The 17,957-nt window shown below is 37.6% G+C and overlaps 1 protein-coding gene across 3 annotated transcripts in view; it reads right to left on the reverse strand.

The window, feature by feature from the left end:
- NLN (neurolysin) overlaps positions 1-17,957 on the reverse strand; it is a 93,301-nt gene that overhangs the window by 12,994 nt on the left and 62,350 nt on the right. For all 3 annotated transcript variants that reach the window (XM_058563961.1, XM_058563963.1, XM_058563962.1), the window contains 2 exons: positions 13,445-13,646; positions 283-469 (listed from right to left, as the gene is read on the reverse strand). In XM_058563961.1, coding sequence (XP_058419944.1) covers positions 283-469; positions 13,445-13,646 — 389 coding nt within the window. The remainder of the gene's footprint in view (positions 1-282; positions 470-13,444; positions 13,647-17,957) is intronic.

Raw genomic sequence — 17,957 nt, forward strand, 5'->3', positions numbered from 1 at the left:
TTATTCCTGTAATAATCATTACAAAACGGGAGCAAGGCATTTCATTCTATCTAAGATTTAAAAGGAGACGTATTTTTTTTTCTTGGACACAATCCCAGGGTTTAGTATTCCATTATATTTAGTGGTCTTCCCTCACCATATTAGCATTCGACGGGGTACTATCATTATTAACGGGGTACTATCATTATTAAAGGGGAAATAAATTCCCATGGAAGAAGATGCCAGCAATTCTCCATTAAGCAATTCTAAGTTATTTTTCTTTTCTAAAACTACAAGTCATACCTGTGTTGACCAGTCTAGAAGCAACGAGTTTTTCAAGCAGATCATCCACAATAGGGCTTCCATCTTTGTAATGTTTTGACAGTCTTCGGAGGGACTCAATGTCCCACACCCAGTTTTCAAGCATTTGTGATGGCACCTCTACAAAGTCAGTTTCCACATTTGTTCCACTAAATCGTGCAAAATCGGTCTAGAAAGTAAACATAGAGGTCTTTTTTTTTTTTTTTTTTTTTTTTTTTTTTTTTTTTTTTTTTTGTGAGGAGATCAGCCCTGAGCTAACATCCGCCAATCCTCCTCTTTTTGCTGAGGAAGACGGCCCTGGGCTAACATCGGTGCCCATCTTCCTCCACTTTATATGGGACGCCGCCACAGCATGGCTTACCAAGCAGTGCGTCGGTGCGCGCCCGGGATCCGAACCAGCGAACCCCGGGCCGCCGCAGCGGAGCGCGCGCACTTAACCGCTTGCGCCACCGGGCCGGCCCCGAGGTCTTTTTTTTTTAAACCCTGAAAACTATATATGTGATGAATTATAATTAAGACTCTCCAAAATGTAAGTCAGAATCAGAGTCACCTGCTCCTTTGAATGAAGAGTTAGGATAACCTCAAATTTAAATGAAAATAAAAAGACAGCATGAAAACCCCTAAATATTCTATATTAAAGTACTATTTTATTCTTTTGAATTATAAACCAATTTGGAACAATCATCAGGAATTCATAACTGAAAAAAGATCAGTCTAAGCTAAAACAATGCTTAGGATTTGAAAGTAAAAATATTTTAAAAGAATTTTCCACTAAGCGATCCATAATGTAAGGCAATTTCTCCCTAGCTCCCCTTTCATTTGCTTACTTTTGTTTACTCAATATATGCCTTTCCGGAGCACTCGTCACTCTATTACTTAACTACTCAAGTTTTAGCCAAAATCAATTAAAGAGTTAAATTACAATATTACAGACAGATACCTTTCGTGTGTGTGTCTTTTGTGTCCTAAACTTTAAATAAGTGGTTCTAAGATAACTGTGTTGTAGAAAGCCAGAGTTACACCTCTTAGACTGGGTAGAAGATGTTACCTGAAAACAAGAAGCCACTTCATTGGAAGTTAGGGCTGTATATTAGTTGGCAAGTGGGGTAAGTTAAATGCAGCTATAGAAAAAGAGAAACAAAGGATATACTCAGAAGTTAAAGCATGCCTCGTAAACATAAAAGACATATTCTGAGGGTCTGGGTTAAGGGTTAAAAAAAAGTGTTTTTAAAAAAGGAAAGTTTAGTAAATTGTTGAGTTAGATGTCAGAAAAGCTCTTGAGCAGAAAGACGGGAATTCACTAGAACAGGCGGGTGTTTAACCTTCACACTGTCCACAGAACAAGTGCCATTGGCAGGGGAGATTCAGCATTCACCCAACTGGCTCATCTGCAGAATGGGGGTTATCAACCTGTTGTCCGTCCCTGAATCTCTGTCCTGTTTCCCTCTGCAGACGCTTTACATCCCAGTCTTCTCTCTCTGCCTTCATCATCCCTGGGGATCTAAAGGGCAGGGAACGGAAGAGGGACTTAACCCCTGGAGAAGGCAGCAGATGGGATGCCGAATCAGCAGCAAGAACCATTCTGCTTTTGGCCCAGGGCAGAGGCACAGATGTCAATGCCAACTCGCATTCTGCCTTCCTCTCTTTATGCAAAAAAATGTTTTGCTTGACTTCCCATTATAATTGCGCTGATTCTAGATATGAAGAGCTGCAACCACTGAAGAGCCAAGTAAGGGAAACTAAGTTCACTCAGTGCTGGAATCAGACCTCCTCCATTTGAGGACATCCCAATAAAACATTCCCACAGGGAAAGAGGCAAGGGTTCCAGCAAACTGAATATTTTGCCTCTTTTTGGTATATAATCTTCTAAAATAACTACATCCTACATTATAGATAGAACAATCTTATACAATAATTATAATAGCCAACATCTATTGAGACTTCACTATGTCAGGCACTATGCTCGGCTCTTTACATGGATTATCTGATTTAAACACCAAAAAAATTGTCTGAAGCACTGTAATTTCCATTTTTGAGATTAAGGAAATTGAAGTATACCAAGATTAATGGTAGAATTAAGATTTGAAACCAGGTGGTCGGACTACGGAACCCACAATTTTACCCACAAATGCTATAATGCCTCTCTATCTTACAGAAAAATGAAAAAAATAAAAGGTTACTGCCAACACCTTGATCTCGAATTTCTACCCTCCAGAACTGTGAGAAAATAAGTTTCTGTTGTTTAAATCAAATAAATAAATAAATAAATACAAGGTTAAACTACAATGTTACGAAATGATGAAATCTTCCTGGATGGGATCTAAAGTAGAAAAGCCTTATATATAAACTCCCCTTTATGTGCACAGTAAAAGGGAGATTTCAGTGTGCTTCCTTAGAAATGTGACTTCCTCTAAATACTGGAGTATTTTTGAAAGATCAAACATGAGGCTGAGGTGTAAAGGCCAGCCTTTGTAACCAACCACCTATCCTGGACTTGGGATTCTGTAATACTAACTGCATAATTTTCTAAAGATTATAGTTTTTAAATAACTACAAACAGAGCAAACAAAGGCAAAATCACACCATCACCTACCAGTATACAATATTTTGACAAAAATATAAATTTTATATATCGTGTTTGTGTGAACATTTTTCAGTCAGTATTTGCAGATGAGGGGGAAAATCAACCCTAAATAACAACGAAATGTACATGTGGGTTTGGTAGTGGTGGTGGTGTTTCAGACCTAGAAAAACATGAACAAATGAATAATTGAGTTAAAATTGAATTAAATAAGAATTAACTCTGTTATGTCAAGAAGAGTAGAGAAGAGAGGGCTTATTCTATCCAAAGCCATCTTGTAGTGGGCAGAGAGCACAGCAAATGAATGAACAGATCAACAACGTCTTCTAAAGAACAAAGGAAATGTTCGCAAGGAGTAAAAGCTAAAAATAACTCTACTGCTTACTAATTTCCCGAAAGTCAGTCACGCTGTTTCTCTGTGTGCCCTTTGGGCAATATCATTTAAATATTTTTCAAATGAGGAGGACAAAAAACCTACAAAATTCAAAAGCTCAATTTCCAGCAAAGAACTAAATTCTAAAGAGAAAGGAATCCACAGTCAGCCACTGTGCAAGTCCACACAGAAACCATGGGCAGGACTTAGGATCCAGCAGCCTGATGGGGGCTTGACGTGCAAAACAGCATGGCTGTTGAATTATTACTTATGGTTGACCAGCCAGCCTCAGTTTTAAACTGTAGGTTCCAAAGAACCCTAAAAGGTACTTTTATATAGTTTTCAATATAAACAATTTGAAGGTGTTGAATACAGTAGCTCATGGGCCATAGTAACTATTTTTTTTTTTGTTTTTGTTTTTTTGTTTTTTTTTTTAATTTTTTGTTTATTGCAGTAACATTGGTTTATAACATTGTAAAAGTTTCAGGTGTACATCATTGTACTTCTATTTCTGCATAGATTACATCATGTTCACCACCAAAATACTAATTACAACCCATCACCACACACATATACCGAATTATCCCTTTCACCCTCCTCCCTGCCCCCTTCCCCTCTGGTAACCACCAATCCAATCTCTGTCCCTATGTGTTTGTTTATTGTTGTTATTATCTACTACTTAATGAAGGAAATCATACGGTATTTGACCTTCTCCCTCTGACTTATTTCACTTTGCATAATACCCTCAATGTCCATCCATGTTGTCACAAATGGCTGGATTTCATCATTTCTTATGGCTGAGTAGTATTCCATTGTGTATATATACCACATCTTCTTTATCCATTCGTCCCTTGATGGGCACTTAAGTTGCTTCGCTGTCTTGGCTATTGTGAATAACGCTGCAATGAACACAGAGGTGCATGTACCTTTGCAAATTGGTGTTTTCAAGTTCTTTGGGTAAATACCCAACAGTGGAATAGCTGGATCATATGGTAGTTCTATCCTTGATTTTTTGAGAAATCTCCATACTGTTTTCCATAGTGGCTGGACCAGTTTGCACTCCCACCAGCAGTGTATGAGAGTTCCCTTCTCTCCACATCCTCTCCAACACATGTTGTTTCCTGTCTTGTTAATTATAGCCATTCTGACGGGCGTGAGGTGATATCTCATTGTAGTTTTGATTTGCATTTCCCTGATAGTTAGTGATTTTGAACATCTTTTCATGTGTCTGTTGGCCATCTGTATATCTTCTTTGGAGAAATGTCTGTTCAGGTCTTTTGCCCATTTTTTAATTGGCTTGGTAGTTTTTTTGTTGTTGAGATGCATGAGTTCTTTATATATTTTGGAGATTAAGCCCTTATCAGATGTATGGTTTGCAAATATCTTCTCCCAATTGTTAGGTTGTCTTTTCGTTTTGTTGATGGTTTCCTTTGCTGTGCAGAAGCTTTTTAGTTTGATGTAGTCCCATTTGTTTATTTTTTCTATTGTTTCTCTTGCCCGGTCAGATGTGGTGTTTGAAAAGATGTTGCTAAGACCGATGTCGAAGAGCGTACTGCCTATGTTTTCTTCTAGAAGTTTCATAGTTTCAGGTCTTACATTCAAGTCTTTAATCCATTTGGAGTTAATTTTTGTGCATGGTGTAAGGTAAGGGTCTACTTTCATTTTTTTGCATGTGGCTATCCAGTTTTCCCAACACCATTTGTTGAAGAGACTTTCTTTTCCCCATTGTATGTTCTTGGATTTTTTGTCAAAGATTAGCTGTCCATAGACGTGTGGGTTTATTTCTGGGTTTTCAATTCTATTCCATTGATCTGTGTGTCTGTTTTTGTGCCAGTACCATGCTGTTTTGGTTACTATAGCTTTGTAGTATATTTTGAAATCAGGGAGTGTGATACCTCCAGCTTTGTTCTTTTTTCTCAGGATTCCTTTAGCTATTCGGGGTCTTTTGTTGTTCCATATAAATTTTAGGATTCTTTGTTCTATTTCTGTGAAAAATGTTGTTGGAACTTTGATAGGGATTGCATTGAATCTATAGATGGCTTTAGGAAGTATGGACATCTTAACTATGTTAATTCTTCCAATCCAAGAGCACGGAATATCTTTCCATTTCTTTGTGTCTTCTTCAATTTCTTTCAGAAATGTTTTATAGTTTTCGGTGTACAGATCTTTCACCTCTTTGTTAAGTTTATTCCTAGGTATTTTATTCTTTTTGTTGCAATTGTAAATGGGATGGTATTCTTAATTTCTCTTGATGCTATTATACCTATTATACTATACTATTATACTATTGATGCTAATATACCTCCCAGATAAAGCCAAGTACTTTAAAATAAACACAAAATAACCCAATTAACAAATCATTTTGCAGGTGACACTTCAAAAAGTTCTAGGGCATTATTGCTGCAGGAAATATTTTGACAATAAAAGCCTAGAACATAATGTAAACTTAGATTCTTGTTTGGTTAGAAGTTCTTGAGAGAAAGAAAGTTATCTAATGATGAGATTTTTCACAACAGATGATTTGATGCTATAGAGATTAATTTCCCAATTCATACAATACAGGGAGAGCTGGAGCAAAATTATAGAAACTAAAGCTCAAAAAATCATGTGAGCTTTTGTTGTATTTAAAGTCCAAAAGCCTACGAGTTATTGTTCTAATTAAGAGATCAGTTGTTTTCAGTGGTTACAACTAAAGTGTTATTTTCATGGTAGCAAATCCCAACTCAAAGAAAAGGCAGTTGCTGAAATCAGTAAGTGTACTGTGTCTAGGAAAAAGAACAGGCTTCAGGAGAACTGACCTTGGCTGTCTGAGGTGATCCCCTATTGATTTCTTAGCAGTCATTCCATATCCTGACCTGTCTGATCTACCCCTAAATCCAGAGATGATGGAGAAGTTTATGCAACAAGGCATCAAAAAAAGCAAAGTGCCACTGCCTCCTAGGTTTTGCCATAAACAGAACAATACAGGTCATACTTTTAACTTCACATACACCTAGTGATCACTGGAGGTGATAAAAGTAACAAAGAGAACCCAAATAACACTTTGTTGCTTTTCTTATTAATCTTCACAGCAGCTCTACAGTTCGCCAGGTCAGGATCACCACCACCATTTCAAAGACATGTGAAACCACACAAAAGCTGCAGAAGTTTGAATACTGCAACTTAGATTCACAGGCTTACCCCCAAACTGACTATACCTTCCTGACTACTACTTCTTACGTATAAATTGCTTCTTGTTACATGAAAACAAATAAAAGTACTCATTCAAACTCAAATGCTAAGAAGGTTAGCAAGTACGTATGCCTTATTCACCTCCGTATCTTCAAAATCCAGCACATGCCCGGAAAGTTGTAAATGGTCAATAAATATTTGCGAAATAAATGAAGCTATGAGGAGAATGTTTTTGAATGAAGACCCAACCATAAACAATTCTAAGAAATTTTCTATTATTATCATACCTGACCTCTTACCTCCAATCTAACATCACCTCTCTCTTTCAATACTTGAAACATATTTAATTTGTGTCATTGTACTTAATAATATTCTGTTTTAAATTTTTAAATTTCATGTCCTCAAACTAAACTCTAACATTCAAGATACAATCTTTTTTTTTTTTTGAACCTCATCCTATCATATCTAGTATAACAAGTCAGACACAATAGATAATCAATAACTCTGCTTCTAAGGAATCAACTGAACATGTTTTTCTCTTTTAAAATATTTTTCTAATTATTTTTTAAAAAACACATGTAGAAAATACAGTAAGCAAATGAAAGAAATAAGTGCGTCCCCAAACAGAAATAAACAATGTGTAGATCATCACTTTTGGTTTATGACTTTAGCATTTATTTTGTGTACACGTGTGTACGTATAACAAATAAACACACAAACAAATAAAATAACAAAAATGAAACCCTGTAAGAAATCACTTCTAACACTGGTATTGGAAACTATAATTGCATGCAGGGTTGCGGGTAGGGAGCAGAGGCTACAAGGTTGTTGATAGGTGTTCACTGAACTTCAAGACTGAAACCTAGAAGGCCAACCTACACAGAGGGAAATGTGGAACTAGATAAACTCATTCATTCCACACAGCTTACATGAGATTGATTTAGAGGGAATGCCATTCAAGAAACTTAGGAGAAAGAAGTCTATCCTACAAGAATACATATTTGGTAGAGGGAGGGCAAAAGGGGTAAAGGGGCACATGTGTATGGTCACAGATGGCAACTAGACTATTAGTGATGAACATGATGCAGTCTATACAGAAGTTGAAATATAACGATGTACACCTTAAGTTCATATAATGTTATAAATCAGTGTGACCTCAATTAAAAAGGAAAAAAAGAATACATACTTGGGAGACCAAATTCAGACCATGTGACATAGTGCCGTCTCCAGTGTATGGATTGAGAGCACAAAGGCTGGTTATATGCAATCGAGTAGAGTGGTAAAGAGCATGAAGGTCAGATCTTGGGCAAATCATTTAATCTCTTTAAGCCTCAGTTTTCCCCAGTTGGAAATGGGGGAAATAGTATAATAGTATAATGATATAAGTAGACTGGTAAATCTACTTCAGAGAATGCATACAAGAATAAAATTAATGAATGAGTGTAAGGCACTGACTATGGTGCCTGACACAAGGTAAGCAGTCAGTAAACCTTGGCTGCTATTCATCTGCTTAGCCTGCCCAGTTTGCCTAACCAGGTGTGGTCTGGGCTGGTCGGACCAAGCTTGTCCTCGCCTTCCTCCAAGAATCTATTCCTTGGTGTTAATGCTGAAGATCAGCATACCCACATTTCTCTTCAAGTAATCTCCCACCACTCCCAATACTCTAAACTGCTCATTCTGCTCTAGCTTCAGGAATCAACTTCTAAGTAGGCAGTAATCATTAAAACAAAACAAAAACAAACACAAACCTGATGCCTTCCCATCACCTTCCACAGAGCTTCACCCTAAATCCATTGCGGGTAAGCATTTGTGAATTCTCTTAAATCTGAACGATACTACTTTGCCTCATAGCAACTTTTTTTCTCCTCATAAATTATGACTTGTGTGCTACTTACTGATCCCAAAAGGGTTGGATTATACATAAGCATAGTTACAAGAATACTTCAAATACGTACGGCACTTTCCCAAGTACCTCTTCACACATTATTCAATCTCACCAGCACCCAGGGAAGTAGGTATGAGAACTGCTGTTGTCCTCATTTTATGAATAAGAAAAATGAGATGGCTCAAGGAGGTTGAATAACTTGCCAAAAGTTATAAATACACGGATGATTTTTAATTCAGTAGGGTGCCTTCCTGACTAATAAAGGGGACATTTATTTACAAGAGTATCTAATTCAAAATCTTTAAAGCAGACAAGATGCTCTATTAGTCTGTCAACCAAATTAACAGACTATTTGAAATCATATAATTTGAAGTTTTCCTGCCCTTCCACCCCTTTGACTTTTAATTAATTTAAGGCTTTATTGTGATCCTGATGTGTAGCTTTAAAATAATTATCTCTAACAGTCCAAAACTCATTATTGCTCTTAAAGTACAAACCAATACAGACATCACAATGGAGACTGTTAAGAGGCATTACTGGGCCGGCCCCGAGGCTTAGCGGTTAAGTGTTTGCGCTCGGCTGCTGGCCGCCTGGGTGCCTGGGTTGGGATCCCGGGCACGCACCGACGCACCGCTTCTCCAGCCATGCTGAGGCTGCGTCCCACATACAGCAACTAGAAGGATGTGCAGCTATGACATACAACTATCTACTGGGGCTTTGGGGGAAAATAAATAAATAAATAAAATCTTTAAAAAAAAAAAAAAAGAGGCATTACTCTTCTTTCCTACATAAGTTCAAAAGGCCAGTGATTACTGACAGCCCAAACCACAATAAACCCATGAAACAGGAACAGATACTAGACATACCACCTCTTGATTACTATCTTCAAAATTACTGACCCTGTAGTGTAAACACGAGAAACTACAGTGAAACTCATCTCCTGAATGATGAGATAGTAGGCATATTGAACTAGTGCATCTACACGTTTGAAGACTGGATGTTCCTGCCAACACATTTAACTATTACTATGACAAGCTCCAACGAGCTCTACTGCTCATCAGACTTGCAAACTGCCACAGTGGAGAACTCTTAACACCGAACTGCCATATCTTAAAACCAATCTACTGAATATGTATGGCAAATTTTTAATTCACTCTATTTATCTCAGAAAAGTCAGAAATATTATTGATCATAGAAGCTATTAAACTCCTTATTCACTACCATCCAGTTTAGGTCAGTACAAAAGGTTTTGAAATTATTATAAAGCTGAAATATATGGATCTGTGCCTATTACTTTTTTTGTGTTTGTGTGTGAAGAAGATCAGCCCTGAGCTAACATCCATCCAATCCTCTTTTTGCTGAGGAAGGCTGGCCCTGGGCTAACGCCTGTGCCTATTTTCCTCCACTTTATATAGGAGGCCGCCACAGCACAGCCTGACAAGCCATGCCTCCGTGCGTGCCCGGGATCTGAACCCGGGCCACCAACAGCGGAGCGCGTGCACTTAACTGCTACGTCACGGGGCCGGCCCCTGTGCCTATTGCTTTTAAGACAAAAGTAGTGATCATTGGTCCCAAGTATGATTACCTTAAAATTTCTTAAAATGTTACAGGATATTTGAAAGGATTAATAGACAAGAGAGTTCTCAAAGATAATCTCATACAGAGAGGGCCAAGCAAGGGATTGTACTAACACACTATTCATCTGTACGCCACATTTCATGTTCATGAATGAGGTGAGGCAAACTCTAAGACTTGAATACGGTCCACTGTTTCAAGAGAAAGACACCAAACTAATGAATGAGATATATATATTTAAATGTATTTATTTCAGTCACAAGTCAAATAGCTCTAAAATGACATAGTACCAAGAAAATATTTTCCGGTACCAAAGTGGCCATCTCAAATGATCAAAAATACTATAAGAAATAATGAGAGGGGCCGGCCCGGTGGCGCAAGCAGTTAAGTGCTTGTGCTCTGCTGTGGTGGCCCGGGGTTCGTGGGTTCGGTTCCCAGACGTGCACTGACACACTGCTTGTCGAGCCATGCTGTGGCAGCGTCCCATATAAAGTAGAGGAAGATGGGCACAGATGTTAGCTTAGGGCCAATCTTCCTCAGCAAAAAGAGGAGGATTGGCATCAGATGTTAGCTCAGGACTGATCTTCCTCACCAAAAAAAAAAAAAAAGAAGAAATAATGAGAAGAACACAGAGTTGTGGAGAACTGCACTATGAATACATGGTAAGCATGATATGAAGGTTATAAGAGGACTGTGTCTGAAAACAAGAACATGCATCAAGAGCACTGAAAACTCTATCTGAGGAACACTATTATTTTAATAAATGTGATTAAGATACCAAATTACTTCCTCATGAAATCATTAGCTGATAATCAACATCCAAATAAGGAGGAAACTGCTATAACCCAGGAGTTATTACCTTGGAATTCATTATGGTCTGGGCTTCAAGGGGTCTGTGAGCCCTTTGGAATTCCATGTAAAAATCTGAGTATATGAGTGTATGTGTATTTTTCTGGAAGATGTATCCACGGCTTAAATTAGATTTTCATAGGTCCTCAGATCCAAAAAAGTTAAGATCCACTGTTCTAAAAGCAGCCCACTGTTTATCTATGTATAAATATGTAACTGGACCTTGGATAATCTAAGCAATATCCCATAAGCCTAAAATTAAGAAAAGTAGTTGACTTTTCTAAATTATTCATAAAAATTTTTTAGAAAAATGGAAACCAGACATCGTAATTAAAGGAAATGTCAGCCATAGAATGGCCACTGATGGAAGATATATATTTCAGGAACCCTACTGCTGTGAAAATAGACTTAAAAATTATCTAAGAAAGAAAATTTAGGTTATTCTGAAAGATTTCTTTTCCCTGGATTAAACAGAGGGTAGAAATGGCTATATTAGTATATCAGGACTTATTTATTGGAACAGACTCATATCCTACTCTCCTCTGATTTTTTTTAAGAAAACATTGAAGCACCAGGATGTAAAGATAAAATGTTGAAAGAACTAAACAGGTTTTTTAACAAAGGTGATGGTAGTATTTTGGAAATGAGTGGGTACATTTTTGGTTATTACAATGATTAGGGGCTACTCTGGGGGCCAGGGAGGCTGATGTCCAGGACTGACCTGCAAACATTGGGACAATAAAAAATTGTCCCATATTTGCATGTCACTCTCATGTGCTGGATATTCTCATAAATGAAAATATCCGTTGCACATATTTTTGCAAAGCATTTTTTACAAAGTTTTAATTTCTAAAACTCTCACCACTGGGATCAACTGAGTAAATCAAAGTAAGATTACTTTTTTATTTGGTAGTTTCTCAAAAGATGTGCAGCGTTTTCGAAAATCATGTCACCCTTGGTGCTATGGACTGAATGTGTCCCTCCAAATTCATATGTTGAAACCAAACCCCCAATGTGATGGTAGGAGGTGAGGCCTTTGGGGGTGATTAGGTTATGAAGGTGGAGCCTCATGAATTGGATTGGTGCCCTTATAAAAGATATCCCAGGGCTGGCCCTGTGGCTTAGCAGTTAAGTGCGCACGCTCTGCTGCTGGTGGCCCGGGTTCGGATCCTGGGTGCGCACAGACGCACTGCTTCTCCGGCCATGCTGAGGCCACGTCCCACATACAGCAACTAGAAGGACGTGCAACTATGACATACAACTATCTACTGGGGGTTTGGGGGGAAAAAAAAAAGATATCCCAGAGAGCTCCCTGACTCTTTTCACCACATGAGGACGTAGAAGGCACCATCTCTGAACCAGAACGCAGGTCTTCACCAGACACCAAATCTGCCAGCACCCTGGTTTCAGATTTTCAACCTCCAGAACTGTGAGAAATAAATTTTTGTTGTTTATCAGAAACCCAGTCTATGGTATTCTGTTATAGCAACCTGAACTAAGACAAATGGCAATACTGTTCTTGGACTTGAGTTGACAACACAAACCACTTGTAACAGTCTGCAGTTTTTGCTGCTGGATTCAGGGTTATTCACCTGTAGTGCAAATCCCTGAATACTTCATTGTGTCTTACTACATAGCCATGCCCAGGTATTATCTTTGAAATACACAAAAAATTTCTTTCTTTTATGTTCAGTGGGGACAGTACGTTGATTTTTTAAAATTCTCTGTATGGAGAAAGGCTGTTAGGGAAAAACTAGTAAGATCCAAATAAAGTGTGAAGTTTAGGAGCACTGTACCAATGTTGGCTTCTTGACTGTGACAAATGTACTACAGTGATGCAGATGTGAACAGTAGGGGCAACTGGGTGCGGGATACATGGGCAATTTTTGTACTATCTTTGCAACCAACTTTTCTGTAAATCAAAAACTATTTTAATAAAAAGGTTATTTTTTAAAAGGTTACCTTTAGAGATGCATAGAGATTTCATATGGAATATGGAAAACTGTCCCTCCATTTCTGTTAATACCAGTTTTCTAAACTCTTAGGTTGAACTACTGAACTAGATGCTTTCATATGTCAATAATGGTTAAATATTAGTAAGTTCATATTGTTTATCCTAGAATAGCTTGGGCTTAGTTTACTGGACTGTGTTACAAAGTTGAGAACAAATGTACTTTACATTTTCAGAAATAAAGAGAAATGAGTTGCAATCCATTGCACATACACATCCCCTCCCTGGCAAATTCTCCCCACGGTTATACTATATTATCTATGATTTTAATTTGAGGTTAGTAAAGGAGGGTGTTACAAAATATTTATTATTAAAAAAAGGAGTAAAGAGTCTGAGACAGTTGAAAACCATTGAACTAAACAAAGCATTAATAAGCAGAAGAGACAGATTACAGCACCGTTTTATCTGTGAAGCTTACATCAAATTCCTATGGAGAAGAAAAGAATTAAAAGGGAAAAACAATATTTGTAACCCTTCCTTAATGACACCCTTCTTTCTTTTTCCATAGGGTGGTATTCAAAGAAGCTCTTTCATCAGTGGATTAACCTGAGTAAAAATATGTTGTGTTTTTGCAGAAGGCCTGTGAAATTCTTGAACATGTTCAACTTCTGAAAAAACATGTTAAGGGGAGAAACATGACAGCAGTGAAAAAAAAATCTGGAAAAGCAATTGGTGGGTTTACCATCAAAAATCACTCACCTGTGCACAGATCTGATGCATGACATGACCAAATTCATGGAAGTAAGTCCTCACTTCATCGTGCCTCAGGAGAGAGGGACGACCCGCTAGCGGCTGCGAGAAGTTCACCACAAGAGCAGCCACGGACATCATGCGGCTCCCGTCAGGGAGGAGGCAGCCAGGTTGGAGTCCAAAGCAGGCGGCGTGGTTGTATTTTCCTTCCCTGGGAACCAGAAGCACAGTCCTGAGATATGAACACTCTTCTCCAGCAACAACACGGGCATGGCCTCTCTCAGTCTTCAAGCCATATTTGATACCAGAAAACGCTTTGAAACATTTAATTCACCCTTTCGGAAGTAGGTCAACATTTTATTAAAATGGAAAAACTAAAACTAAACAAACAAAACTCCCACTATCACTTCACGTGAGTTGCATCTCCAATATTTCTTTTGTTGAAAAATCTTAATGCAAGAATTAAGAATATACACCACAGATAGGGTACAGCTCAATGTCCTATATATTTTAATGAGCTCCTGCTTTTCTTCTTCAAAGATGGAGTCACTAAATAGTGTTGAAGTAAATTTGGGATAAAAAGTTTGCCAGACTCACAGATACAGAGACAAACTGGTGGTTGCCAGAGAGGAGAGGGTAGGAGTATGGTGAATTAGGTGAAGCAGATTAAGAGGTACAAATTTCCAGTCATAAAATAAATAAGCCATGGGAATATAATATGCAACATAGGGAATGTAGTCAATAATACTGTAACAACTTTCTAGGGGGACAGGTGGTAATTAGACTTACTGTGATGGTCATTTTGTAATGTTTATAAATATCAATCACTATGTTGTACACCTGAAACTAACAATGTCGTATATCAATAACAACTCAATTAAAAAACAAGATACAAACTAGACTACTGGTGGTGAACACAATGCAGACTATACAGAAACTGAAATATTAATAATGTATATCATAAATTTATACAATGTTATAAGCCAATATGACCTCAATAAAATAATTTAAAAATTAAAAAAAATTTTTTTAAAAGATACAAATTCATTCACTAGGTAGGTTTTCCTTAAAATTAGAATTAATAAAAACCAAACACCTGACAATAAGTTTGTTCCTTTTATTCATGAAGGAAAGAATTAGTACTCACAACTACATGAACTCCTTTTATAAACTAGACAGGCCTTTTCGAAACAGAACCCTTTTAGTTAGCCTGGGAAAAAGCATAAATTACACTATAAAGTTGTCTCTTCTTGGACAATGTGTCTGACCAGTGATGGTCTCTCCAAAAGCTATAGCTGATCAGACTTTATTCTAGGAGTAGGTTTCCTTCCTTTTTGCTCAGAAGACTAACAGTACATTCAGGTTTGGGATAGATTTTTTAGTTTGAATTGTTTATTTTTTCTGTATTATCTTTTCTTAGTGATTCTTATTACTCTCTGGTTTTTTCCTGATGATGTTATACAAGTTAAAAAAAACAAAACAACTAGGGGCCAGCCCAGTGGCATAGTGGTTAAGTTTGTGCACTCCGCTTTGGCGGCCTGGGGTTCGCAGGCTCAGATCCCAGGCATGGACCTATGCACTGCTTATCAAGTCATGCTGTGGCAGCATCCCACACATAAAATAGAAGAAGATGGGCACAGATGTTAGCTCAGGGCCAATTTTCCCCACGAAGAAGAGGAGGATTGGCAATAGAGGTTAGCTCAGGGCTAATCTTCCTCAACAACAACAGCAAAAAACCATCTAGCCTTTTTCCAGCTTTCTATTATGATGTGTAAAGCTAGAAAGGGCATTGCTCCTATCCTTATAACAACATGTTGGACAATCTGCAAATCACTTTTCTTGAGCCCATCAGAAAGTGGAGGTTGGAGGGCAATCAACTAACCTACCATCTAAGATAGGTGCCTCCAGACAGATAGAGGAAGGAAGGAAGCAAGCACTTTTTTACCTGGGGCAGATACTGCAGACACGAGTAAGAAAAATTTTTAACAAATTGCTAAAGGCTGATGGTAGACCAGCAAAAATAGGGAACCATTAGGAGCTGTAGATAAGTGAAATTTCACATCCATTTTTAGGGTCTTCTCCACGGACCTCACTGGGTGCACACAAAAAGAAAGGCAGGGTGGGAGCCCTGAGAAAGCATCAGTCTTGTTGTAGGCCTGGGGAAGGGAGCATGGTACAGTCAGGAAGCATTGCCTAGATCCTTTCCACCTCTCTCCTACAGAACAAAAGCCTTAAACTTCCGGGGGAAGGGCAACAAACCCTGTTGTCCTAAGAGCACTGGTGAAATCCACTGCCACTGGGGGAAGAGAACAAAAAAAACCCTCTACCCATGAAAGAAGGGCAGGAATACATCCTGGGCCCAGATCCTAGCTATGGGTGGTACAGGATCACTGAACAGGCCCCACTCCTAAGACCCAGGGATACAGGGCTACCTAAGACTGATGCTTCATCAGACCAACAGAGAATTCCCTCCCCTAACCATGCTGATAAGCATCCAGTAACAAATAATAGCAGTCCACTGCTGGGAGAGGAGCAAGTGCATGAAAAGAGACCTGCTCTGAGGCACAGCACAAATGGAAGACCTAAAATTGAGGATGGAATAGACATGGAGGAAAACTGGCAAACCAGCTCCCATTCTAAACACAAGACACAGGAATCTTTGGGTTCACTGAGTTTAACAAGAACAACAACAAATCCCAAACCCAGCTCAACTACTGAATAGCTTGAATCAAACACTCACTTTAAAGGCCTAGCAGAAGTAAATATGTGCCCATTTTCCAGATACAAAAACTATTTATCTTAGTCTTTGCTGTCCTATATAAGATGTCTGGCTTTCAAAAAAGTTGTGAGGCATACAAAGAAGCAAGGAAAAAAAGAACACACTGTCAACAGGCAAAGAAAACAAGAGACACAGACTCAGACATGACAAAGACGTCGGAGCTATCAGGGAGAGTATTTAAAAATAAGTAAAATTGTAAAATGTAAAGGTTCTGGAGGAAAAAGCAGATACCATGCACAGTCAGATGGATAATTTTGGCAAAGAGTTGGAAACTATGAGAAAGAATCAAATGAAAATGCTAGAAATGAAAAACACAGTAACAGAAACAAAGAATGCCTTTGACAGGTTCATTAGTAGACTTGATACAGCCAAGGAAAGAATTATTGAACCAAAAGATAGGTCAACAGAAATTACCCTTTCTAACACAAAGATTTTTTAACGGGTGAAAAAACAAACAAAACAAACAGAATAGAGAATCAAGAGCTGTAGGACAATATCAGATGATCTACCATATATGTGACTGGAATCTCAGAAGGAGAATAGAAAGAGAATAGGATAGAAGAAATATTTAAAGAATAGCTTATAATTTTCCAAAATTAATGACAAAAAAGCCCCCACAGATCCATAAGAGAATACAAGGAAGACAAATACAAAACAAACAAACAAACAAGCAAAAAGGAAAAAGAAGTACCCCATATGCCTAAGAATACTGAAACTGCTAAAAAACAGAAACAAATAGAAAATCTTGAAAGTAGCCAGAGGAAAAGAACACATTACATACTGAATTTATGTAACAAAAATAAGAATTATAGCAGACTTCTCGTCAAAAATATGCAAGTCAGAAGACGATGGAGTGACATCTTGGAAGTATTGAAAGAAAACACCTGCAAAACCAGAATTCAACACTCAGCAAAAAAAATCTTACAAAAAAGAAAGAAAAATACTTTCTCAAATGAACAAACACTTAGAGAATACATTACCAACAGACTTGAACTACAAGAAATCTTAAAGAAAGTTCTTTAGGTAGAAGGGATATGATTCTAGCTCTAAATTGGATCTACAAAGACATTAGTGCTAAAAATGTAATAACTGAAGGTAAACATAAAATTTATTGTTAACTGCTCAGGGATAATCACTATTTCAATCAGCAATATTAACAATATTTTAGGTATTTATAGTATATGTAAAAGTAATATGTAGGCCAACAACAGTGCAAATAAGTGATATAATATAATATCCTATAATACAATATAATTTGAAGGTATACTCTGATTAATTAAAAATGTATATTTTAAACCATTGGGCAACTATTAAAAAAAATAAATAAAAAGGTGTAAATAGTAAGCCAATAGTGGAAATAACAACAAATCAGAAAAAAATCCTAAACCCAAAAGGCAGAAAAGAGGGGGAAAGTATAGGTGGAACAGATAGTAAGATGCTAGATTGTAATACAATCATATCAATAAATACATTAAATATAATGGCCTAAGCATGCCAATTAAAGCATATTATCAGAGTGGATAAAGAAGCAAGCTCCAACTATACGTTGTCTGTAACAAACTTATTATAAATAAAAAGTCAAAGATAGGTTAAAAGTAAAAGAATGGAAAAAGATACACCACACAAACACCAATCAAAAGAAAGCTGCATGGCTGTAGAAATAGCAGACAAATAGACATCAGAACAGGAGTATTACTAAAGATGAGGGACATTACATAATGATAGACGGGTCAGTTTTTTTTT

Source organism: Diceros bicornis, chromosome 20 (genome assembly GCF_020826845.1).
Source record: "Diceros bicornis minor isolate mBicDic1 chromosome 20, mDicBic1.mat.cur, whole genome shotgun sequence".
NCBI lineage: Eukaryota > Metazoa > Chordata > Mammalia > Perissodactyla > Rhinocerotidae > Diceros > Diceros bicornis.